The 27,894-nt window shown below is 32.9% G+C and overlaps 2 protein-coding genes and 1 pseudogene across 2 annotated transcripts; all 3 read right to left on the reverse strand.

Moving 5' to 3' along the window:
* Positions 1-5,296: 5,296 nt before the first annotated feature.
* On the reverse strand, positions 5,297-6,797 carry LOC140807947 (uncharacterized; annotated as a pseudogene).
* Positions 6,798-17,512: 10,715 nt separating this feature from the next.
* Positions 17,513-18,151, reverse strand: LOC140807869 (uncharacterized). The gene is made up of 2 exons (XM_073164829.1): positions 17,725-18,151; positions 17,513-17,604 (listed from the first exon to the last, which is right to left on the reverse strand). Exons 1-2 carry the CDS (start codon positions 18,149-18,151, stop codon positions 17,513-17,515), a joined length of 519 nt encoding a protein of 172 aa, XP_073020930.1.
* Positions 18,152-22,348: 4,197 nt separating this feature from the next.
* LOC140808364 (probable pre-mRNA-splicing factor ATP-dependent RNA helicase DEAH5) lies at positions 22,349-25,377 on the reverse strand. Its single transcript, XM_073165467.1, has one exon. It carries the CDS (start codon positions 25,308-25,310, stop codon positions 23,022-23,024), a length of 2,289 nt encoding a protein of 762 aa, XP_073021568.1. The 5' UTR covers positions 25,311-25,377; the 3' UTR covers positions 22,349-23,021.
* Positions 25,378-27,894: the final 2,517 nt, after the last annotated feature.

Here is a 27,894-nt window from a genome sequence, read left to right on the forward strand (position 1 = left end):
CTGTTCTATTGTTTAAAAGTTTTAGACTTGTACGGTTACTATCAGATATAATTTTTGATAAAGCAGGAAGCGTTTAGTTCTACATAAGGATATTAAATTGTCTCGAGATTTTTTGGTTTTAAATTAAAAGGGTATGCATTAATTACATACAACGCTCGATCAAAGCTAGAGGGAGAATAGAATTTAGGATGGGTCAATGAGATTAAGTTGACTTGAGTTGTCATTTTAATGAATTTGCTCAAAAACTCTTTTCTTAACGCTAAAGCATTGATTGTCCAATGGATATGTTAGACCTAACAAAAGGGACACACTGCCCTACTATCTTCGATAAATATATTAGATTATTCGATATGGTATAATTAATTAATAAAAAAGGCAGCCAAGTTCTCTGCACATGCTTCACCATTTGCACTTGTGGGTCAAAAGGAAAAATTTTATTATTTAAAAAATTTTGGATAAAAAACCCAAAAATTTTGTGAGGACAAGAGCATGTTTATAATCATATTTTAACTGACTTTTGTTGAAAAACTAATTAATAACACTTTTCTTGAGGACTAGACAAGATATGGCAGAAATCGTGTGGCCCCTAATACTACTACTACATATGTTCTCTTGAGTGGAGGAGCACCTAACGATATTTGTTTGTGCCCATTCCCTCCATAGAACAGCCTAAAAATGACCTTGACAATCATTTGATTTGCATGCAATGCTCGCTCGTGTACTAAACAAGAACACATAATGGTAGGAGTTGATAAATGATTGAGTACTTGAAGAAATCGAAAGGCGTCGAATCGATAATTTGATATGAATCAATCAAAATATAATTTACTCAGTGGATTGTTATAGTTTTAAATTCGAACAGAATAAACACACAACATAGATATAGATCAATATGTATAATCTATCATAACTGTTAATTGACCTACATTGATGGGGTAAAATATTTGAAAGTTGCATATATGGATTTCGACAATCCTCCCCTCATGTTTTAGAAATATACATAGATGTTGTCATGTAATTTTTTTTTTGTGAAACAAAGATTCAAATATACAACCAATTTATCACGCCCAAAAAAAACCCTCAAATTATCATGATATAGATGAAAATGTGACTATACCATTTCAATCATATCGTAGATTCTATAATCACATCCAATTCATATAAAGACAACCTCTCGCAGAGAAGTATAAATGGAGCAGTGAATGAAAAGCTCAAGTGTCGTGTTCTATACAAATCCCTTTATTTATTTATTTATTATTTTATTTATTTTTCAAGTCCTCTTTGAGAGAGTCCTTATCCACCCATATTTAACCTTTGCTCCTTCTAGCTTTGTGCCAACGTGGCACATATTACCTTTGCTAGACCTCTTCCATCTGAGGACTTGAAAGAGATGACCAATCCGTCTTCGCCACCTCAGCGTCATACGTATTTTCACATGCTCTATCACATGACTCTTGATATCCTTGGCCTTGTGTGTATTCAAGGGCACTTTAGAGTTTTTGCCATTGTCCCACGAAGCGACACCATTTCCTTCAAACTTGATCGATATGAAGGAGTCTGCCACGACCAAAATTAAGGCATGCAAATCTCACAGTGTACTACTTAATATGGTAAATTTTAATGAGAAAAAAAGGTTTGCGAAACGAGTTTCCCATAAATCTATATCGACGATGATACAAAATATCTATATCGACGCTACATCGTTAATAAGTTCCTAAGTATTTGATGATCATCCTGTGTGTATATATTGATTATAAGCTGTTACATATACACAGCTTACTTTTAGATTAGTTGAGGTCGATATCTGTGAATTGTTTTTCTAGCTCTGTATTGTTTTTAGAATATATATATTATTTGAATCGTGGTTACCGAATAATAGAAACCGAGAAATTTTAATAACAGTAGAACAAAAGGGTCCCTTTGGATCTCGTTCATTTCTCGTACCAATATTCTCTACAATATCTAGTGAAGGTTCTTTAGTTATTAATAAATTCCACCACAAAAGTTGGTCAGTTTACATTATATTACATTAATTATTTCTAATGCAAACTGTTTGTCACTTTTTACTGATTAAATACTTTAAAATCATTCCTGTAATCGTCATACATCATCCTAGAGAATTTGACCATGACATTGTGTACGTATATATGCTGTAGTAGTTTAAAAAGATATGATCTGATTATGAAACACTGACATCTTTCAAATCTTTGTTCAAATCCTTTCCTCATTTTCTTGATTAATCTTTTCGCTTGATCCCTGGTTCTAAAGAAGCAAAATAATAATAATAATAATAATAATAATAATAATAATAATAATAATGAAAGGAAAATCTTACCTTCTTGACTGGTGGATGAAGTGCAAATAACCTCAGTTTTCTGATGTTTAATGTCCAAACGATGAAGCAAATTTGTGAGAGCAAAAATCTTTGGTAAGGCTTTGGAGGGCTGTTTGGGTGCCACACTTGAAGAACCTTTTCTGTTAATTTGGTGAAGATGGGCTTGTTTTGAAGCTAGAATTAAGAGCCTTTCATTCAAGCACAGGGCACATACTCCTACAACCACCATTTTGGGATGAACTTTGCAGCATTTGATCCTCTCATCTCTATAGTACTCGATCATTTTACGCTTTTTGTGCGTGTTTTTTCTTTTTCTTTTTCTTTTTTTTTTTTTGCTAAAAGGGATGTCGACAAGGAACTAGCTAGTTAGATAGAAATGAGAGCACCAAAAGAAAGTTTGATGGCATTGTGTGTGCGATATGATACTGGCTGTGAGGCAAGAATAAAGGGCTTGAAAAGGGTGTGTAGATATGTCTAGCTAGGTGAGTGGGAAAATAGGGTGTCTCTAAAGAAATTAAGTAACAAAGAGAAAAAAATAGCATACGCAATGTGAATGAGAGATATGTTGCTTATATATTATTTCATATCATGTGCATGTTTTCACTCCACGTCTATATCCAAGATCACAATCAAATAGATGATCATCCTTCTAAAATAACGAAAATGAAAACTATTTATATAATGTAATTATACAAATACATGACGATGAAACTCACAGTCGCTATACTCTACGCACGCGATCACATTCTTAATGAGTCAGTAGGAGAAAAAATCTATTGTGATTTCAAGAAAAGCGTCACAAGAAAACATTAACTTTTAAACCTATGGTATTGCTAAAAAAATAATGATTTCTCGAATAGTTTGGTAGATGGTACTCATATAGATAATACTATTATCTACTCAGTACATAATATATGTGATGAGTGATGAATCATGATCATTCATTCATACATCGTTAGTATATGATTACTCATTCAACATTATCAGGTAACAAAACTCATGTAAAGGGAGGGACAAAATTGAAGGGTTTCCGAGTAATTGAAAGGCCCACCAATTTATATAGATGTACACTATTTAGTTGGTGTTTAAATAGCCATCCACTTTGACAGGTTGGACCATGCTCATGTCATTGACTGCTAAAATCGACCTCTCTCTTTTGGAGTTTACCAATTATTTAATTTCATGCATTAGGCATTAGTCATTTTCATGCTTAGGAGCAAAAGTGTTTGCGTAGTATTTGTATTGGTAGGAGTTTATATTTTGCGTGAGAGTGTGGAAGATGTTAAAAGGAACGAAAAATGCCAAGGCCTTTTTATTTGGAGGAGTCCACCTACCTAAAAAAAGATATTATTTTGGAAATTCCAAATCTACTGTTAATACTAGGGGGATATTCGCCATCCGGTTCCCTTGTAACTATAATACACAAAATTAAATAGTTATATATTTTAATGTATTGTCCTTTTCATTGCATATATTAATTAATTGCAAAAAATTGTGTGAGACGGTTTCACGAGTTGTATTTTGTGAGACATATATCTTATTTAGGTCATAGATGAAAAAGTATTATTTTTTATGCTAAAAGTATTACTTTTTAATGTGAATATCGGTAAGGTTGACCCGTCTCACAGATAAAGATTCGTGAGACCGTCTCATAAGAGATCTACTCTTGATTGATTACTCCAAAAATTAAAATAGTGAAAATAAAATTGATTGAAATCAAGTAAATAATCTCTTTGAAAAATAAATGAAATATATTTAATTAATCAATAGAATAGAGAAAAGACGTGGAACCTTCATTTCACATGTATTTTTCTTTTTATTTATTGAAAGTGGAGTTTTTTTGTGATACTTTTGTCTCAAATCTTAAAAATTAAATATTTAAAATGCGTTTATAATGAGTTAGAATGAACTTCTATAACAACTTGGGTTAATCATTTGCGTAAAGCGGGAACGAATACGAAGTAATTGGGCTCATTGTACAGTTACGCAAGCGCGGACTTAGGCTCGGGGCTTGACATTTTTTACTTGAACTTTGTCAAGAAAGCGCACTAGAAGTTTATGTCATTAAACCACTTAATGTGTTTGGTATTTCAATAATTAAAATAAAAAGTCATTAAAATTCGAAATCCGTTTCACTAAAATAGGGTGACATTTATTTCCATATTTTTTATGAGCCTCTTTCGAAATACATCATTGTGTTAGGTTGGATGTATATACGCTAATTTTCGTCTCACTTATCGACAGTGCAAATCCAAAAACGTAGTAATGTTTTTAAAAAGTACAACAAATTTTAGGATTATATTGATTTTAAGGTGATTCCCAACACCCAAGTAAACAGAAGAGGTGATTTCTAGCACATCAGTGCGTATAAAAAAAAGGTAACGATTGCGAGTCTAATGTCATAAAAAAATATAATTTTGATTTTTTTAAAGAAGTAATTATTATATTTGCAGGACCAAATTTGGGTTAAATTATAGTCTATTTCAAAATTATTGGTATTGGGTCGAGCTAAGAAAAAATAGGAAAACTCATGTTAAAAAAAACAAAGGAAAATAAAAACCAAAAAATCTACACCTATACACGCCCTAGTTGAAATATTAGGTTTATCTTGGTTCCCTCGGGCTTGATCCCGTTTATTTCGAAGCTATGGTCAAATAACCTTGTCGCAAGAAATGAACGATTCAGTGAATGTTAAAATTTGTATCTGAAAGTTCTCATATATTTTTTAAGGTAAAGATTTGTGTGAGACGGTCTCACAGGTCGTATTTTGTGAGACATATATCTTATTTGAGTCATCCATGAAAAAATATTAATTTTTATGTTAAGAGTATTACTTATTATTGTGAATATCGGTAGGATTGACGCATCTCACAGATAAAGATTCGTGAGACCGTCTCCCAAGAGACCTGCTAATTTTTTAATACTACCCAGAAATATATAATATATTCTTCTACATATACATAGATATTGTATATATATAATAGTTGAAAAGCTAAAAGACCGAGTTTTATGAATTTGAGTACATAAAAATGGAAACACTCTACAAATCATTAATATGTAATTAAGCCAAGAGCCAGAAGTTCTTGTGCCATCTGGTGCTGATAAGATACCCACTCACTCCTTTGCTCTGCTTTCGAACTCCAATTGTCAAGCACTCCATTTTATTGATGCATTGTTCCACAAATTCCTCTGTCTCGCTTTTCAAACAAAGGCTGCCCAACACCACAAGCATACTTGGACTAAGAATCCATATATTTGTGTAATATACACTAAAGTCTTTTATCCAGTGAGACTTCGTTTCGATAAGCTAGAATATCCTAAAGTTGGGGATTACAATAATTGAAGTAGCTTTGATAAATGGATAATGAGCTAACCAGTGGAGTAATTGGGGGAGCCTCTTCTGACCTAATACCAGAACAGACACTTCAAGCTTCTTCACCTGGCTCTTCACATGTAGCCATCTTTTGTCCTTCGATTACAAGTACTTCTACTTCGACCTTATTACATGATCAAATCCCACAAAACAAAGTGAAAATTATTAAAAACCCACCTCCATGTTGTGTTTAAAAAAAAGTAGAAACAAATTACTTGTAACATATGATAACTTTCTTCTGATCTTTTTGACTGGAAAGATAGGTGCAAATAAAAAATAAAGAGCCAAAAACAATAAAATATCAAAAAAAGCAGTTCCAGGGTACATAACAGCTGCAGATCTCCCTTAATAAGAACAAGAAAGTGCTAAAAACCACCCAATAAGAGAAGAAAACAAATACTGCAAAATCTACAAAAACCCCCACCCTCCAAAATACATAGAAATTAGAATGCATCTCAGTGTATTAACGATAAAGCTCAAATCTTTTAAATCCGACGGTGATCTACAAATATCTGAATCAAGCAGACATATACCACCGCACATTATAGTTAATTGGCACAAAGATCACAAGTTTGTAAACTAACCTCGGGCTTAGACGCTTTACAGAGTGAACCAAGTGAGAGAGCAAGAGAATTAGGAGTTGAAGAAGAAGGAACAACTTGGAGAAGAGTGAGTATATCTCCCTTATTGGCAACATGAGTAAGAGCCCACATCATTGCTTGCTTGGAATACGAAGATTGATCCACTAAAACCATCACTCTTTTCTTCAAAAGAAACATCCCATTTTCACACACATTGTTCAGCCCTTCCATTTGCTTCAAGCCACCCCCGTACCCCGCCCCGACCCATCTCTTGGAACTCGACTTCCAGTATCCTTCTTTGCTACTTAGCTGCCGTAGAAATGAATCCGAACTTGGCATTTTCCGTTTTCTGCTCTAAACTTTGAGAGTAAAAAGGTTGCTGCTGGTTTTCTTGAACCAAGTATCAGTCCATGTACACTGTGTTTAAGAGCATCACGGGGGGAACGCGATGGGGTGTAAAGTTAATGTTTCTAAATGCTACATATAGTCCGAGTGGTGTTGTATATTTAAATTGTAAAAACTTGTGTTAGACGGTCTAACGGGTCGTATTTTGTGAGATGTATTTTTATTGGGTAATCCATGAAAAAGTATTACTTTTTATGCTAAGAATATTATTTTTATTGTGAATATCGATATGATTGTTGACTCGTCTCACAGATTAAGATCCGTGAGACGGTCTCACATGAGACTCACTCTATTTAAATTGCTCCACGAGATTCTCTGGCTATTTTGTGAGTGGACAGATTTTCAAAATTTGAGGAGGATGGCGAAATACTATGTTTTGAATTATATGCAATATTTTGAAATTCGCCACTCTAAAAAGTCAAAAGTCATTTTTTTTTCCAAATTAGAAAGAAATACGAGAACCCATCTGTCGCGTATGGATTTTGTGGTTCTTTGTTCTTGACAATTAAATTAATTATTTTATAGGTTTGAAAATATTGTAATATAAATCCTTTAATGGGTCAATTTTTTTTAGTTGAAATTAGGCCGAATGAGTCGAACAATTATGGAGACAATAATAAATCACTTGGTCAAAATTTTAATGCTCGACTTTATTATGTTACACTCAAGATTTAAGAATGGTTGACTTAATAAAAAGGCAATAATAATTAATTCACTCAAATTGTAATACGCACAATGAAATTAAATGCATTATGATATGTGTAATCTATTGGGGCAATAACATCTTTATTATTTTTATTATTATATTATAAATGCTCATACTCTTAAACTAAACATTCTAATCATTTTAGTTTTAGATAAACGGACAAAAATAATTATCTCTTTTTAAGTGTAAGTATATAATAAAAAGTGTATACCATAATATAAAATAATATTCTTTTATCATTATTATATTACCCTCCGATTCATTTTCACGGATATGGGTCAAGAAAGACAAGTCTAACATGCTCGTCCCTAGAGATGTCAATGAGACAGATTTGGCTAAAATCAAGACCATCCACATGAAAAAAACTTCAACTCATTACCCGTCTCATCCCGATTAAATATTCTTCGGACCCACCGCACCTCGAATACGAAACAAGGCAGGGTAGACCCGTGAGACACGAATTTTTTTAAAATAAAAAATTAATCTTTCTTCTCACATGACTGAATTATGAAACAGACAAGACTCTAAATACAATATTGTATGTCTTCGACCACACTTAATAATAATAAACAAAGTATTTTCAAGACATAAAAAATTACATAAAAAAAGAGTTACTAGCTTTCCAAAAAAATCTTGACATCCCCAAAAATAAGTCATAACATAATTTAAACAGATCAATATAAAATCATCAAGTAGGCAATATTTCAGACACATTCTTCGAGATCATTTTCCTCTTCATCAAGAATGGTGGGACAAGTTGGTAAACAACTTGAAGAATTGCAACAAAATTAAATAGAGAAAATACATTGAAAAAATAAAACTATAATTTCAAATTGTAAAAAAAATGTAATTTAAAGAGAGAAAGTACCGTAAAAAAATTAAAATGAAAGTACAATAACAAAATAAAACTGTGATTTATTTACCTTACACATCACCCCACAACCATCTTCGCGAGCACATCAATGTCTCCAAAGTCGTTGGATTAAATCTACTAAGATGAGGATCAACTATTTTTCCACTATTGCTAAAAGTATATTTAATTGAAACAGTCGACATAGGAATAGCTAAGATCATTATGGTTGAGGTGAGCTACTAAAAAAATGAAAATTAATAAAACTAAAACCCTAGAATATTTATATTCACATATATGGGACGAGTATGAGGCGGGTATTATAAGAACCATGACCCGCCCCATATCCGGACGGGTCTGAAAAGTTGGACCCGAGACCCACCCCATGACCCATTTAATATGCTCAAACCCACCTCATACACGCGGGTCCATTACAAATCTGGGTAAAACCCGAACCCATTGACATCTCTACTCGTCTCCATCTATTTCATATATATATATATATATATATATATATATATATATATATATATATATATATATATATATATATATATATATATCTGTGTGTGTGTGTGTGTGTCTTTTGTGATACGGTTTCACGAATCTTATATGTGAGACGGGTCAATCATACCGATATTCACAATAAAAAGTAATACTCTTAGAATAAAAAGTAATAATTTTCATGTATTACCCAAATAAGAGATTCGTCTAACAAAATATGACCCGTTAGATCATTTTACATAAGTTTTTGTCTTGGTATATATGATCTCTGGCTTGGTGGTTTGGTTGGGTTTAAGACTAATTAGTATATCACATCCTATATATGATCAAGTTCTAAATTAGTATCAATGGATGATAATTATATAAATGATATTTTTAAATATCTGTTAGTAGGTAGAAATTAAAATCAAATAAATATTTTTATTTGTTTTTATATATTATATAATATAATAATTATATAAATAAACACGAGATAATTATATAAATGATTTTTATAAATCTCAATAAAATTATTAGTATCACTCGATTAACCTTAAAAATTGATATCCGACTTGACTCACAAAATCAAGAGCTCAATTATCATATTATATAATATATAAAATTAGGTAAAAATAAATAAATCATGCAAGCATTGTCGTCACATGAACAGATAAAAATATGAACTCGAACAATAACTTTGAAATTATAAAATTTATTATGATAATATTAATTTTGTCATTACAATCTAATATATAAATTTAGTAACACTTATTAAAATCATATCAAATATTAAATATAATATCTTACATCTTATTTATCCTTAACTTATTCTTATATTATATATCACATGTTTATCCTATTGTGTGTATTGAATTATGATTAATAGTACTATTATTTCTATATTGGAAAATATTGAAACCGGAACATGTGACTTTAGAAGAGTCGTTTTTTTATAATTATTATTGAGTAATATGGCAGTTACTTTCAACTGTCAATAAAATTTCTATATAACCCATTAAAACTTTCAAAAAAAATGACAAGATTAAAAAAAAAAGCGCAAAAAAGAGAGAAGGCAGAAAAAATCCGAAAGCCCAAGTTTGCTACAGAGAAATATCCCAACGAGAAGAAACCAAGAAACGAAACGAATCCGGTAGAAAAGGACGATAGAAGCCAAAAGATTCATGGACAGAGATGAAAATGCTACTATTTTATGTTTCTTACTTCTCCATGTCACCAAGTTACCCCAACAAAGGTAATGCATCTCGATGTGGATTTTCTATCAGATAAATTGCATCGTATAACCTTCAATATCTAAATGTCCATTCTTAGAGAACATGATTCCCCTTTCGGGGGGCTGATTTGAGGTAATGAAGTATTCAAATAACTGCATGCATATTGTCTTTACTCGGATGATGTATGAATTGACTTACTAAACCAAGTACGTAAGAAATGTCTAGGCGGGTGTGAGATAAATAAATTAGCTTACCCATCAGTAGTTGATACCTCTCTTTGTTGGTTGGTTCTTGATCAGGAAATTCTCCCAACTTTTGATTTTGTGCCATTAAGTTGTCAATTGGCTCGCAATGTAGGATTCCCAGTTCAAAACGATTACTTGACTTTGAAGTTTCCAATACAATTCTATCAATTAAGGCACGCTTTCTTCGTTTCGATTGAACCATTAGTTTGGGTTTACGATGTAAGTTGATGAAAAAAATTGTAAAATATGAAACTGTAATGACCAATTTATGGATTTGATCTTCCAAAATTTTAAACAGGTGGACAATGGGAGAGTCTAGTTAGGAATGGTAGGCATGGAACGTGGAAATTCATGGAACTCCCAAGTGCAGAAACTTAAAACAATCAATCACAATCAATCAAATATCTCACAATCAAACGTAAAAAGACTTAAATTTCCTTATCCAACCACAAGAATGGCATATTATCGCGTATGGAGCAATACGTCGGCGAATGCAAGCAGAAACGGAAAGACAGAAAAAGTATTCGAACGGAACGATAAAGAAAAGCAAGAAAGAAAGACCGATATTCATTGTTTCGAGGAAAAATTCCACCATTCTGACCTATAGTGAAAAATTACTCGATCTTCTCCGCAAAGAAAAAGGAAAAAAAATACTTTTTGAAGACAATCAATATTCATTGTTTTCGAGGAAAGTCCATCCAAGAAAATTGGAAGTTCATCTACCACTCCGACTCACTCGACCTATCGTAAAAAATGTAGTCGTTTTTCTCCGCATCTTTACCTTTGTATCCGAGTCCTCCTCCGTTTGTATGGGCCCGCACAAGAGGGGGAGAGTACAGTTGATGATCAGACATACCAAAACGATCCCTGAAGGCTTGCATGTTTTCGTAATTCACCTCGATTTTCATCTCTGTCGATGAATCTTTTGGGCTTCTTTCGTCCTTTTCTGCCGGATTCTTTTCGTTTCTTGATTTCGTTTCTTGGATTCTTCTCGTTTCTTGGTTTACTTGGACATATACAAAGGTAAAGATGCGGAGAAAACGACTGCATTTTTTACTATAGGTCGAGTGAGTCGGAGTGGTAGATGAACATCCAATTTTCTTGTATGGACTTTCCTCGAAAACAATGAATATTGATCGTCTTCGAAAAATATTTTTTCTTTTTTAATTTTCTTAGCGGAAAAGATCGTGTAAATTTTTCACTGCAGGTCATAAGAGTGGTGGATTTTTTTCCTCGAAAACAATGAATATCGGTCTTTCTTTCTTGTTTTTCTTTATCGTTCCGTTCGAATACTTTTTCTGTCTTTCTGTTTCTGCTTGCATTCGCCGACGTATTGCACCATACGTGATAATATGCCATTCTTGTGGCTGGATAAGGAAATTTAAGTCTTTTTACGTTCGCTCCAAGAACCAATTGTGAGATATTTGATTGATTGTGATTGATTGTTTTAAGTTTCTGCACTTCGGAGTTCGATGAATTTCCACGTTCCATGCCCACCATTCCTAACTAGACTCTCCCATTGTCCATCTCTTTAAAATTTTGGAAGATCAAATCCCTAAATTGGTCATTACAGCTTCATATTTTACAAATTTTTCATCAACTTACATCGTAAACCCAAAGTGAGGTATCAACTACTGATGGGTAAGCTAATTTATATATCTCACACCCGCCTAGACATTTCTTATGCACTTGGTTTAGTAAGTCAATTCATACCTCATCCGAGTAAAGAGAATATGCATGCAGTTATTCATTACCTCAAATCAGCCCCCGGAAGGGGAATCATGTTCTCTAAGAATGGACATTTAGATATTGAAGGATATACGATGCAATTTATCTTATAGAAAATCCACATCGGGATGCTTTACCTTTGTTGGGGGTAACTTAGTGACGTGGAGAAGTAAGAAACAGAAAATAGTAGCATTGTCAAGTGCTGAAGTTGAGTTTGCAGGAATGGCTGAGGGACTTTGTGGACTTATATGGCTCAGAAGACTGGTCTCAGAGATTGGTTTTGCGAATTTGTTTTTGGACAATAAGGCCGCCATTGAAATATCTCCTAATCCTCTATTCAGCATGACCGAACGAAGCACATTAAGATAGACAGATGCTTCATTAGACAAAAGCTTGAAGGAGTGATTCAGTTTCCCTTTGTAAGGTCCGAAGATCAACTAGCTAATGGCTCACTTTGTAAATTGGGGTATCAAAGATATATTTTCACCAACTTTAGAGGAGTGTTGGTGTGAGTTATACTCCAATTATATACGATTTTTATGTGTCAAGATTCCATTCAAAATACATGGGCTGTGAAATTTGAATGAAATTGACCTTTGCTAATGTAATTCGAATTTATGAACTGGTATCAATGGTACTTTTGTAAGAAATTACGACACATATTATTATGAAAATTCAAAAGAAAAATTAAAAACGTGTGTCAACAATCGTGATGGCTATCGCACACATCTTTTGACAAAACCTTTGCGTAAGCCGCCTCAACTTTGGAAAATTTGAGGAGTGCACGTCTCTTTTTTTGAACTCTCAAAGCTCCCTCAAACTCATTGATGGTATGAGTTTGCCTATAGATACCGAAGGCATTGAGGTCCCTAGATACACAATCTCATACAGAATAATACACCATATATAGAGAGATTGGAGTGTTTAGAAGGCTTCAATTGGAGGAAAATCAGAAGACTTAAAGATGATTCAATGGGTGGAGGTAACGCTCGATTTAGCTTCCGCATATTTGTTTCATGTTTATATACGTGCGCAGAAACATGATTTTTAGAGAAAATCTCTTACATTTGGTATCAGAGCCGATATATCTCTGCCTTGAAAATATTTTGTTTTCTGAAGATCGGATATCATGAACTTTAAGAAATTGAAGTTGGATATTATAAAGTTTACGTAAAAATGAAATTTTTTAATTTCTGAAAGTTTACGTAAAAACGAAGATCAGATAAAACAATATGAAGAAACTTACCTTAGAATTGTGTTCTCGATCGGAGTTTGAATTTCTTCCTTTAATCTTGAAAAATAAAATAAGAATTTTTGGGAGAAAAATATTTTCGAGAAGGTGATACTTGTTTTTTTTCTGCAAACGGAAAGGTTGAAGATGAAGTGCATGCAATTCTGATAAAATCATACATATGAATTCAATTATCGTGCATGAAATTACTGCATGCGGAGCCCACACTATTTAATTTTATCATTGATTTGTTAAAGCAGTTCATATACGTATGAATGAATCTGGGTACATTGAATATGAAAGTGTCGATAATTGATTAATTAATTAATTTTATTATTATTTTTTTTTAAAAAAATTAATTAATTAATGTGGGACCCACAATTAATGTTGCGGGACCCACTACATTTGACAATTTAAAAGTTATTGTTATTATTTTTAAAAATAATAATCATAATTAATGTGGGACCCACAATTAATTATGCGGGACCCACATGTTTGTGATAATTCATTTTTATTATTATTTTTTTTAAAAAAAATAATAATAATAATTAAATAAATAATGATTAATGTGTTATTAAGTTATATGTATAATTCAGTATACATATAGCATTTGGTCAAATAATTTGTACACATTAAAAATAATTCCAATTTCGACGTAATTTCTAATACATGTTTAGAAATTATTTTTGCATGTTAGATATAATGTCAAATATTATGGATAAGTATTTGATGTGTACATGCAAATTTAATATTATGTTTGCATTTATTTTTAAGTTTTTTAAATGAAAATTGTATTGAAAAATATTTTGGTAAATTAATATTCACATTATGTTCATATTAAATTATATTGAGTTGTTTATAATTTAAAATGAACATATCAAGTAAGATGTGAATATAATATTTAAAATAAAATATTTCAGATGTTCACAAATGAACAAATAATCCTCACTTCATCACTACTCTGATAAAAGAGAAAAACTGATGAGGAGCCCACATTTTGATCCTCACTTTATCACTACTCTGATTGAAGAGAAAAACTGATGGGGAAAGTTTTTGTTCATATTAAGTAAAAATGTGAATATAAAGTTATTTAATGAAAAAATTTGGCTTATTAAGATTCACATAAATGTACGTGGATAATTAAGTTGAATAATAATTATAAGGTGACGTAAGAAAACATGATCTGGGGGAATTCTTCATAGATCGGTTTAAACTGCCTTGAGTAGCCACTGATCTCCCTGAGGAATGTTGCTCTGACTAGGAGTTGGGTATTTAAAGGGCCTTAGCACTACCTATCTTTCCTGGGAGCATTCTTGGAAATTGTTGATTGCGAAATAATTATTATATAAAGTATTTAAGTAAAGCCAAATTTTTGTCTAGTGATCCGTATAATTTTAAATAATTAAAGTTTAGCCACAACACCCTTAATTATGAGAAATTATACATTAAGACAGATTTGGATCACATTAAGAGCATTTATTAAGTATATAAATAAATAAAATTATCCAGTGATCCATATAATTTTAAATAATTAAAGTTTAGCCACAACACCCTTAATTATGAGAATTATACATTAAGTCAGATTTGGATCACATTAAGAGCATTTATTAAGTATAAAAATAAGTAAATAAATAAAATTATCCCGTGATCCGTGTAATTTTAAATAATTAAGGTTTAGCCACAACATCCTTAATTATGAGAAATTATACATTAAGTCAGTTTAAGGATCACATAAAGGACATTTATAAAATCAAAATTTATGTCTAGTGAACCGTCTAATTTTAAATAATTAAGGTTTGGCCACAGCACCCTTAATTATGTAAAATTATACATTAAGTGGGCCGAGGATCACATGAAAGACATTTATTAAGAGCATAAATATTTTAAAATTTTGTGATTTAATGTCTTAGTAATTCGTATAATTTTAATTTATTAAAGAATATCGATATCATCTTTAATTGAATTAAAATTATACATAAATTTTTAATCACATTTAGTTATAACAGACATAAATTACATAAAAATATTCATCATTTTGATAATACTTTGATATGAATAATTATGAAGAATAAATATTTTATGCATAAAGAATTTAATATCCTAGTGATTCATATGTAGATCATGATTTACATGGGTAAAACATGACATATGGTTTATTGCTTCATTTAATAACATTTGCATGTATTCATTAATTTTGCAGCATATTGCTATTACTCTGATATTAATTTATTGAGAATGACTTGATTAATGAGAGCGATCAAATTCAGAATATTGATCATTATGATGCTCATTCATCCACACAAGTTATATGTATTGATTGCTATTCACAACATCCTCCAATTAAAAGGTGTATCGTGAAACCAATCATATAAATTCCATAGAAAGTTGGTTCAATTGCCATTCATTTTTAGACGAGTCTTCAAAACAAATAAAGTCTCATTAGGCAATATCGAACAACATAAAGAATTCTTCTCTAGTGATGATGAATATTTAATATTTCAAGATTAAGAAAACGATATGGATTAAAACATGTCTCACATTAGTGGTATTTCAGGTTTTACAATGTTATCTCTTCATTAAGTTTTGTTGAGAATATTGTGGGTCATTATGAATACCAGAAGGGAAGTGAGAGCTTAATTATTATCAGAGTAATATAAGTATTTGACCACTAAAAAGCTGCTAAATGTTTTAGGATACTTTTATGGTGTTAAAGTTTTACATGCTTATGTGAGACGAATTGACAATTTGGAAAGTGATTTGCTGCTTCCACCTGTTGAGTCAAAATTCGTCATTGAAGTACTATTGTGTGGTGTATTTTAAGAAGTTTCATTATGGACTTAGAATTATGGATTCTATGTCTAAGCCATTAAGATTATATTACTGCAATTCAGTTATGGTCTTTGTTACTAAAACGGTGGTCGAATTAAGTATATCGACATAATGTATTTTAAACCGTTGGAGACGTGTTAATAAAGTTGTCATTAAACACGTTAGCACTGAATTGATGATCTTTTAATCTAAAGACATGCAAATTTCAGATGTTAAAAGATCATATGGGAGATATATGATCTATCGCCATGATTCATGTATTTTGTTTTCTCCTATGGTAAAAGAGATATATGTGTCAAGTGGGAGAATGTAAGAAATTATGACACATATTATTATGAAAATTCAAAAGAAAAATTAAAAAAGTGTGTCAACAATGGCGACGGCTATCGCACACATCTTTTGACAAAACCTTTGCGTAAGCCGCCTCAACTTTGGAAAATTTGAGGAGTGCACGTCTCTTCTTTTGAACTCTCAAAGCTCCCTCAAACTCATTGATGGTATGAGTTTGCCTATAGATACCGAAGGCATTGAGGTCCCTAGATACACAATCTCATACAGAATAATACATCATCTATAGAGAGATTGGAGTGTTTAGAATGCTTCAATTGGAGGAAAATCAGAAGACTTAAAGATGATTCAATGGCCGAAGGTAACGCTCGATTTAGCTTCCGCATATTTGTTTCATGTTTATATACGTGCGTAGAAACATGATTTTTAGAGAAAATCTCTTACAACTTTAACACTTAAAACGAGTCTCTTATTTCATAAAACAATGTATTTTTTTACTTTAGCCACCTTTGATGTCTAAGAAAATGGTGTTAGTCAAAATTTTAAATTGTGTTAGTCTAAGGCAAGTGACATAATGCTTATCATGTTTAGTATATATATATATTGGATATCAAAGCAATCTTATCAAATCCAATATAATTAAAGGATGAAATAAAATCTATTGTTACTCTTTCAAAGATGGTCGGATTTTTGGATCGGGTAAGTCTTTCATTTATCTTGGGTATCTTTTAATGTTAAAAGGCTAAGATTATCATATAAAGATAAATAATACTATTAATCATAAAATAAATAAATAAATAATTATAGTTAATATAATGTTAAATTTGATTGATAAATGATAGTTTTTTGATTTGATTGATTAAATTTGAGATAATATAATAAATTATTATTTTATGTTTTTAATAATTAAAAAAATATCAATAATATTATTTATTAAGAGTAATATTGTAATTTAAATTCAAGAATAATAGTTAATTAGTGAATTATTTACTTATTATCACTAATAACTTTTTAATTAGAATAATTATTCATAATAATAATTATTATTATTAATTACATCTTGAAATTCTATATGTATTTGTTTTTTTTTTTTTTGGAGTAAGAACAAGCTTTTCATTACTCAATGTAACATAATAACATCATTCAGTAACTGATCATCTACAAATGATTGTGGCTCATGCCAAATAGATGGATTTAAATGTAAACATCATTTCCTAGCTAGGAGATCATTTGCATGTCTTCGAACCATAGCTTATCATCTCTCTACATATTCCAATTATATCTCCAAACTCTGAAAAGTCATCTGCATATATTTTAACTGCATCAGCGACACATTTACCATCAGTTTCGAAGATGACTCTATGTAAGCTCATTTCTGTAACCCAGTTAATAGCTTCTATAAGCCCCAGAGCTTTCCCTTCTCAGATATTCGGCAAACCTTCTGTGAAGGCAGTTCTAGCAGCCACAAACTGCCCTTTTTCATCGCGAATAACTATGCCAAAGCCTATTAATACTCTCTGATCCTTAAAGAAGGCTACATCAACATTGCACTTTACAAACGTTGGTGGTGGTAATTTCCAGTGAACTTCGTCGTTCTCATTGAGGACACCAGTTTGAGGATGCTGGTTTTGAGCAGTAAATTGGGATCGTGCTTTAGCTCCACTCCACTCACATAGAAATGCATAACCAAAGGTAGTAGCTTGAGTAGCAGGCAGGAAAGAATCATTCCACAATTTATTATTCCTCTGCTTCCTTACACTCCACAATATCATAGCAATCTTACCAACTATGGTTTCATTTGACACAGAGAGTACTTTGAACACAAAATCCGAGAAACTTTCTGAAGTATTAGAGAATGTATCCATCAAGTTTAGAATACCAGCATGTGCCCAACATTCACGGACATATTTACAGGCTATAAAAGTATGCCAAGTTGTTCTATGTCCTACTCACATATAACACATGATAGAGGAACATAAATACCTCGTGAGTTTAGTTTACTTCGAGTCGGGAGACACTCTCTGCACGCTTGCCATAAAAACATCTTCACCTTTGGAGGAATCTTCAGCTGCCATAATCTGCTCCAACTTCCTTGGACTTTGAGGTTATCTTGCGGTATCAATCTCTCCATTAAGATCATGTATGCAGATCACACAGAATACTACTTCCCATCTTTGTTAAAGTGCCAAACACGCATATCAGGACTCTCATTGAAAGTCAGAGGAATATTCTTTATCTCTGTAACATCTCTACTACTAAACAACTCCTCAATGAGCTCATTGTCACATGTCTTTGTGCCTGGAATCAGAAGATCATTTACTGTTAAATCTTGTAAATCATTATTCACTGGTGTTTTGATGTGCACATTGTTAGAGTCTCGTGGCCAAGCTTCTATATGTATTTGTTTAGTTGATCGAAATCGGTGTGGATAATGATTGAGATGATTGTGGATAATAATATTAATTAATAAAAAAATTAATATTAAATAAATTAATTATCAACTGTGTTTGATGTAAATGTAACGGCCTTGAACATTATCTTCTTCTTTTTTAACCTCCTCCCTAATTACTATATTCAATTTAAGAAAAGTATTTTTTTTCCTTTCATTAACTTGTCTATTTTTTGTTTTGTGGTCTACTAAATTTTCGATTTTGATTTTGGTATACTAATTTGGATATTTATGTCTAATTATTGACGTAACACCGAAAATGTTGATGTGACACTTGGAAATCCTAAATTGATATCTTAGTAAGTACATCATATATTTGGTTTTAAAATGTGAATAGTTTGATCATGTCGAACAATAAATAGAAAAAAAAAAAAAAAAAAAAGAACCCAGCACTCTTGTTGGATTTTTGGCACATGATTTATTCATTTTGTTTGAGTTGTATTCATTTAGTTTTATTGAAGCTAGGTTAAATTGTTTTCTAAATTTGAAAATCTCATAGACATATATATGTCGTAAGAGGGATTGTCGCTTTGTCTTGAAGTCAAACTTCTTCAAAAAAAAAAAAAGGAAAAAAAAAAGATAGCCGTTGTATTTAGTTCATAAATGGTTCAAGTTTGGTTGCACTTAGGAGCTTATGGTTATAAATTCATTAATGTGTGCGTATTGGATAAACAAAACGAAATTATTTAAACATCGAATCTTATTTCAAATATACTTTGTTCCTGAAACCATCAAACATGTTTTGCTAGTGATAATACAAATTCTTTGTTCTCGAAAAATTATTCTCGAATCCTACATTTTTTACCATTTGAGATGCACAAGTAAATCTCGTAGACCAAAAAGATGTTCTTCAAAATTGTCAAGTGATTGAGAGTACACTCTACAAGGAGGAAAATAACTAATTAATAATTATGTTGTCTCTAAATAATTTCTTTTCCTCTGGAAAGTAGCGCCTCAGATACCACAATTGGAATATGGCAGCAACAATGCACATACCAATGGCCACAATGCTATACCACACAACTCTGATATTTTTTTTTCTGGCTCACTTTACTCGTATTTGCTTCCCTGCAAAAATAAAATAACTTTTTTGGTCTGACATTTTAGTTAATTAATACATTCATCAACTCGCATTTTAGTTTATATATTCATTTTTTCCTCGTTATCTTCAACTAGCTCATTGTTTCCGCACAACTCATCAGAATTCTCAATAACCGAAGCCAACCGGTAGCTGCATTCATCAAGAACACTCGACTCCCCTATCTTGCACAACTTTAACCGTTTGGCATTCTGACTCGCAGATTTAGAAACCAGGCTGTCACTCTGTTCATCAGTTATATACTTGTGGCTAAGTACTTCTTCGGACGGTAAACAGTGTTCAGACTGATTTAGCAGACCTCCAACTATGGGTAACTCTAAACAAGCTAAAAGATTTGAAGGGCATGGATTCTGAGGTCTTAAAGCGGAAGAAGAAGCTGAGATATCTTGATGCTGCTTAACCTTTCCATTATTTGCAACAGATTGTGATAGCATAGCACCTTTAGACTTGAAGCTTTCCTTGTTACCCTCCTGAACCAGTTCAGATTTCACTGATTTCCGGGGAATAACAGATCCAGTGCTGTGGTTTTCAAAACATTCTTTCTTCACAGAAGCAAGTTTTGATGAAACCATATTACTGCTAGCTATTACTAATTTTCAAACATTAGTAAGCGTCAAAAATTCATATCAGGCAGCTGTGAAACTCCCATGTTCACCCTCCAATCAACACTTTCAGAGCCCATATTATTTTATTACGAAGAATGCTCGCCGCACAAATCCAACTCTCTACAAGGCATAGAAAGCCTAAGATTAATGATATCTTCAGGTTGGTAAAGCTGGCTACGCTGTACAGATGTATTAGAAGAGTTAGAGCTATGTTCATCCAAAACATGATTACCCTTGTTCAAATTGACACCAACTACAAGTGTTGTGTTCAAAGAAGCTTTCACACCATGCCCAACATTGGACTTGGTAAATCCATCAGCACCAGCAGCCTTGCGCACATATGCTTGATCAGCAACAGAACCCTCCCGCACATCCATAGTCGTGTTCGGATCCCATTTAGATGTTAACACATGCTAGAATGCTAACAATATCACCAATAGTACGTACTATTATTTCTATATTGGAAAAAGATTTAAACTGGAACCTTCGACTTTAGAAGGGTCGTTATTTTTTATTATTATTATTGAGTAATACGGTTACTTTCAACGGTCAATACGGTCAATGTAATTTTCTTATATAACCCATTTACTTTCAAAAAAAAAATTTACAAGATTTGAAAAAGGCTCAAAGAGATGGCAGAAAAAATGGGAAAGCTCGAACCTGCTGCACAGAAATATCACAACAAGAAAAAACAAAGAAACGAAAAGAATCCAGTAGAAATGGAAGAAAGACGGCCAAAAGATTCATCCACAGAGATGAAAATAGAAGTTGAAGATGGAGTAAATTTTTCCCTAGGTCAGAGCGGTGGACTTTTTCCTCGAAAACAGTGAATTTTGGTAGTTCTTGTTTTTCTTTATCGTTCTTTGAATACTTATCGGTCTTTCCCTTTCTCGGTGTTTCCGTTTCTGCTTAAATTCGCCTGACTTGAAGAAGGAAATTTGAATAAGACAATGCACCATCATTTTTGCTACGTTACGATATGCATTGCAGCATATCATGGAAACCGAGTTGGACTGAATATTATCCACGTAAATCCATTTATTGAATAATTTTCATACCTTACTTTTATAATTATTCAAGTTCAATTTTTTTTATAAAAAAAATAGTAGTTTTTTTGGCAGTTGTTAACTAACTCGCCTGTTTGTATGAATTCTCCTAGAAAAAATAACTGAGTCATATATGTTGATCTTCTATAGATATATTCCATTGAATGAAGTAAAAAAGAAAAGTCGATAGGAGAAAAAAACTCTTGTGATTTCATATTATGCTTCCATTCAAAATACATGAGTTGTGAAATTTAAATGAATTGACCTTTGCTAATGTAATTCAAATTCATGAACTGGTATCAATGGTACTTTAATACCTAAAACGAGTCTCTTATTTCATGAAACAATGTTTTTTTTTTACTTGTTTGTTTTAGCCACCTTTGATGTCTAAGAAAATGGTAGAGAAAATGAGTTAAAGTGTTTGTTTTGTACTGAAGGAAAGAAAGTTGTTCTAGGAAACTTTGCAAATAAAATCACATGACAAACTCATCCGGTTTCAGTATCAGTTGATCTTTAGCATTTCTCAATATTTTTTGGGAGTAATACGCAACTACGTTTTCAAACTAAAAGGAAAATTAATTAATTAAATTAAAGGCATAAAAAAAATAACACTTGAAGAGAAAAAAGAAGCTTTAAATATCATTCATTATTAGCTATATACAAACACAATCAAGAAATTTACAGAAGCTTTCATTCATGTTCTGCCAAAAATCTATAAACATATCCATTCATAAAAGAAAATAAAGCCCAGCAAGAATCAGAACCTCACTAAAATATTTATTTCTGAAAACTGAAGCTTTAACCTGAAATACTCAAGTGATGGAAAACCCCTTCGAATTAATTCATCCAAAAGAAAACTCGTAATTGTACAAAGCATCTAGTTTTAGACTTCACCGGGTTAGCAATACTCAAACATAACAGGCAATATGATGATAACTAAGAAATTACAAGATACCCAATTATGAAGATGATGTCCACAAGAACAAGAACCACACAATACGAATTTCTTGTTTGCAGTCACAAAAGAGAATCACGAATCAACAGCCATATGAACTCAAAAACAGAAATGTAAAGAACACAAGGTTTACGTGGTTCGATCAAAATGATCTACGTCCACGGGAGGCGATCTCATTAGAATTGATAGACTCGGAGTACAAAGAATATTATAGCAAGATGTCACTGCCAAAATCCCCTACAACACACGCTAGCTTGTTCTTCTCTTATGATTTATAAAAGAACACTCCCTGGTCTCCGTTGTGAGGAGATGTAGTTGCTGATATTTCAATGCTTCGTATTAGCTTGATATTATATATCTTGATCAGGTAAGAGGAAATCCCCTCTAGCCGCTCTTGATCACCAGAAAGCCTTGGACTAAATTCCAGCTTCATCTCAACCAACTAACTGCCGTATCTTGACTCGATAGCTTTTAATTTCCTTTGACTATCCTCCTTTAATTGTTGACACTGAAACTACAATGATGAAACAGCAATTCCATGCTTGATACAAGGGGGGAAAAAAGGTAACATGCTTGAACAACTAAGCACGCCTTTTGCTTAAACGCCAAGAGTTAGGTTCATGGTGTCTGTCGTAGAGTGGTTCGATTCGCTCTTGTCTCTTCCGCTTGCTCATTTTCATAGAATTTGGCACCTTGAACATTTTTTGTGCTAGTTCCACCAGCCACTCGGGACTTATTGCAGTAACATCGTGGATGTACACCTTTGTGGTCATCACCATCTCATGATATATGACCCAGTCGGGCTGCCTTTGAAAAACAGCGCTGCTCGGATGAAGGTAAACCGGCTGGTTGTCGACCAATGTCCGGTAACCTTCCTGTGGATCTTTCCGAGCAGCATGGAAGAAGAAACCTGCAGCTATGGCTTTCCGGATCTTTGTGAAGTTCTTTCCAGCACTAACAACATCCAATTTCAGCTTATCCATGATGGACAGAAGCTGTTTTCTCACGTCCTGTGCTCTCCTCAGTGATCGAGACTGAACAAAATTTTCAAAGCACCAAGGACCAGAAAAATTCTTTTCTTTCCAGGCCTCATACACCGCGAGTAACGTCAGATGATCTCCTTCAGGCTGGAAAAATTTGGCCCTTTTCTGGTCTGCCTGGGCTTGTTTTTCCATAGGACGGTAGAAGATGTTCCCCGTCTGAATCATCGAAATAATGGTCAGAACTTCATCACTGCAACCAAGATCCACGCTGGCAAGAAGCATCTTGGAAAGAGGAGGATCCAGAGGAAACTCGGCCATTCTCCTTCCCAACTTTGTAAGCAGCCCCTCTTCTTCCAGAGCACCCAATCTATAGAGCTGTTTCAAGGCATAAATGAGGGCCTGAGGTGATGGGGCGTCCATGAAATCAAAGGATAGCAGATCATTAATGCCCATGGCCTTCATTGTAAGAGTAGTCATCCCGAGGTTAATCCGCTGGATCTCCGGAATCGAAACGGGGGACATCTCATTGTGGAATGCACTCTGTGTGTAGAGCCGATAGCACTTTCCTGGTCCAGTCCGTCCCGCTCTCCCCGCTCTTTGCTTCGCGGATGCTTGTGATATCGGAGTTATCACCAGTGAATCAAGCCCCTGTTGAGGATTGTAGACATTTTGTTTTGCAAAGCCGGGATCAATGACATAAACTATGCCATCAACAGTCAAAGATGCTTCAGCTATATTGGTGGCGACGACCACCTTTCTCTTTCCTGGGGGAGTGGGTTCAAATATCCTGGACTGCATTTCGCTAGGTAGGACGCCATATACTGGTAAAATAATCAGCTCGGGAACTTTTTTTCCTAAACTCTTCATCCTTTCATAGAGACACTGACAGGCATGATCAATCTCTTCTTGGCCAGTCAGAAACAGAAGTATATCACCTTCAGGTTCACTCAAGTGAATTTGCATCACTGTTATCAAGGATGCCTCCAGGTAGTCACTTTCTTGCTGCTTGGTGTAAAGAATTTCTACCGGAAAATTTCTTCCAGGGATAGTGAAGATGTTACAATCGAAGAAATATCCCGAGAACTTGTCTGCATCCAAAGTTGCAGAGGTGACGATCAGGCGAAGGTCGGTTCTCCGTCTCAGAAGTTGCTTCAACAATCCAAAAAGAACATCCGTGTGAATCGTCCTCTCGTGAGCTTCATCAAGAATAATCACCGAGTATTGAGACAAATTTGCGTCATTCAGAATCTCCCTCAGAAGCATACCATCAGTCATATATTTGATTAAAGTCTCCGGACCTGTGCAATCTTCGAAACGAATTGCGTATCCAACTTCTTCCCCTATACGGCAACCAAACTCCTCGGCGACTCGCTTGGCTACCGAGATTGCAGCCATCCTACGAGGTTGAGTACAACATATTCTCCCCTTGGTAGTATACCCCGCGTCGGCAAGATACTGCGGTACCTGCGTGGACTTCCCAGATCCTGTCTCGCCAATCACAACCAAAACCTGATTATCATGGACAGCCTGAACCAATTCACTTTTCAAATTGTAGATTGGCAAACTCTGCCTCTGCTCCTGAAGAGAGAGCTTGGATCTTTTCCCGAAAGTCGGTGCTTTACCATACTCATCCTTCCTCCACTCCGGCATGTCATAAGCGGACAACCCGACTCCCTTCAGTTCCTGAGCAAGAAGTCTGTCACCCGTTTCGGGCATCGGATCTTCCCATTGCCTGTTCAGATCCTTTGGAATGGAATCCAACATCTTTCTTTGCTGTTGTTCCCTGAATTCTCTCCTCTCTTTCGCGAGAGCAGATTGAAGAGCTGCCGATCGACCCAAAGACCCCTCCGAATTCTTCCATGTCCTCACAAGCGAACTCATCGGCATCGTCGAAAAACTTGTTTGAATTTAGAATTTTGATATGTTGAAATTTTGGTAAGTTGTTTCCTTTCTCCCATACATATATAATATATATTAGAAGGATTAATAATAGATTTTGTTTCATCTTTTATTCGATTTGTTGGGATTTTATTTCTTTGTTTAATATATATAATAGATTTTATTTCATCTTGCTGAAATTTTATATATATATATATATATATATATATATATATATATATTTCCTTTTTTATTGGATTTGTTGAGATATTATATATATATCTATATTCAAATGAGTAATAATAGATTTAATTTCATCTTTTATTGGAGTTGCTGTGATTTTATTTCCTTGTTTAATATATGTAATAGATTTTATTCCATCTTTTATTAGATATTTATTTATTGGATATCAAATAGTCTTATCAAATCCAATAATATTAAAAGATGAAATAAAATCTATTCTTACTCCTTTCAAAGATGGTTGAGTTTTTGGATGGGTTAAGATTTATATTTATTTTTAGGTATCTTTTAATGTTAAAAGGATAAGATTATCATATAAAGATAAATAATACTATTAATCATAAACTAAATTATAGTTGATATAATGATAAATTTGATTGAGAAATAATAGTTTTTTTGGTTAGATTGATTAAATTTGAGATAATATAATAAATTATTTTGTTTTATAATAATTAAAAAATATTAATAATAATATTTATTAAAAGTAATATTGTAATTTAAATTCAAGAATAAAAGTTAATTAGTTTAATTATTTACTTATTATCCCTAATAGCTTTTAATTAGACTAATTATTCGTAATAATTATTATTATTATTAATTACACCTTGAAATTCTATATGTATTTGTTTGGTTGATCGAAATCGGTGTGGTGTGGATAATGATTGAGATGATTGTGGATATTAATGTTAATTAATAAATAAAATTAATGTTAAATAAATTAATTATCAATCGGTGTTTAATGTAAATGTAACTGCCTTGAACAATATCTTCTTCTTTTTAATCTCCTCCCTATTTACTATATTCAATTTAAGGAAAAAATTTTTTTCCTTTCTTTAACTTGTCTAATTTTTATTTTGGTCCACTAAATTTTCGATTTTGATTTTGGTAATACTAATTTGGATATTTCTGTTTAATTATTGACGGAGACAAAAGAAGTCAACATTATTAAAATCTTGCAACCTCGCAACGCCTCTCTCTCTCTCTCGAGAGTGGAAACCTCACGCTCTTTTCTTTATTCATTTTTCTTTGGGCTCCCCAGTTACAAGCCCAGATGAAAATTTTGCTCGTTTCAAATTATCGAGTTTGGGCCACAAATTCTATCCTATCATTTTTGTTGTGGCCCGTATCCATTTTGAATGCATTACAAAAAAAATGCAAGATGGTTTGGGTGTTTGCATCATTCGAGCCCAAGAACCTTCGAGATTGCGTGTGGATCAGATGGGCCCAACAATTCAAATGTTTGAATAAATCAGATGGTGTGCAGATAGGGGAAAGATCCTGAAGAGAATGGGAAAAATCATAGGAACTGCACAATAATTTGAAGAAAAGGAAAATCCATTGGCGAACAGAGAACACACAACACAACACATTCAACTGCAAATACTCTCTACAAAATTTTGGTCTTAAATCATTCTTAATTTCTAGTCGTTTCTGTAAATTTCTAACATTTAAGGTATCTCATTTCAGATTTCCACATTATTTTATTATATTTTCATTTTGTAATTTTCTACTGATTTGTATATATATATATATATATATATATATATATATATATATATATATATATATATATATTAATTTTGTGACTTTATTTCTTCAAGTTTCAATTTAGTTTCTTTGTTTTTAGTATATATTAGTTTAAGAGATCATAACATGCGGTCAAATTTATTATCTATTTCGCTTGAATAATTAGAAGTTAGACTTTTCCATCCAAATTGACAACATCGCGAAATTTGTGCAAACAGAAAAATAAAATATTACGAAATTACATTTAACATTTGTCTCAAGTTTTACAAAATAGTAGAAATTATAAATTGTTTTGTTATCCATATATATTATATATTATTCATTACCTCATCCTCCAAACTAAATGGGTGTGCAATTGATCTTAAAAATGGGATGGGATTGCATTATGGCATGCTTCTTAGTTATTTCCCTCCGACATGTATTGTTGCCTCAAGAGTCTTCATGGTCAAACAAACTCCAAGATTCAATGTTTCTTCCATCCCAACCTCATTTTATCTAATCTAAGGTATGCATATTTTAGTTTAATTTATTTTATTTTTTAACATTTGTAAAACCATCGATCACCACATAACTTTTTTTATATTACAACATACACGGGAAGGGAAGATCGAACCCGGAGAGGAGAGTCAGCTAATCTGACGAGATGAGATCACTGGGCTACACACCCGATCTCTCGATCACCGCATAACTTATTTGCCCTTTCGACCTAACAAACATAGTCCACGCACCATTAGCTGGATTGGCCTATCAATAACAGTACAATGTCTTTTGCTCGAATCGATGCTAGATGGGGTACGTACGGAAGCTCCTCCCCACGAATTCACAC

This window comes from Primulina eburnea, chromosome 12, assembly GCF_022965805.1.
Source record: "Primulina eburnea isolate SZY01 chromosome 12, ASM2296580v1, whole genome shotgun sequence".
Classification (NCBI taxonomy): Eukaryota; Viridiplantae; Streptophyta; class Magnoliopsida; order Lamiales; family Gesneriaceae; genus Primulina; species Primulina eburnea.

Excerpts from the sequence above, each read along its gene's own strand:
- LOC140807869 (XM_073164829.1), bottom strand. The coding sequence starts at position 18,151 with ATGGATACATTCTCTAATACTTCAGAAAGTTTCTCGGATTTTGTGTTC. Across the intron at positions 17,605-17,724 it reads TAGAACTGCCTTCACAGAAG|TTAAAATATATGCAGATGAC; the intron begins GTTTGCCGAATA and ends TCGCTGATGCAG.
- LOC140808364 (XM_073165467.1), bottom strand. The coding sequence starts at position 25,310 with ATGCCGATGAGTTCGCTTGTGAGGACATGGAAGAATTCGGAGGGGTCT.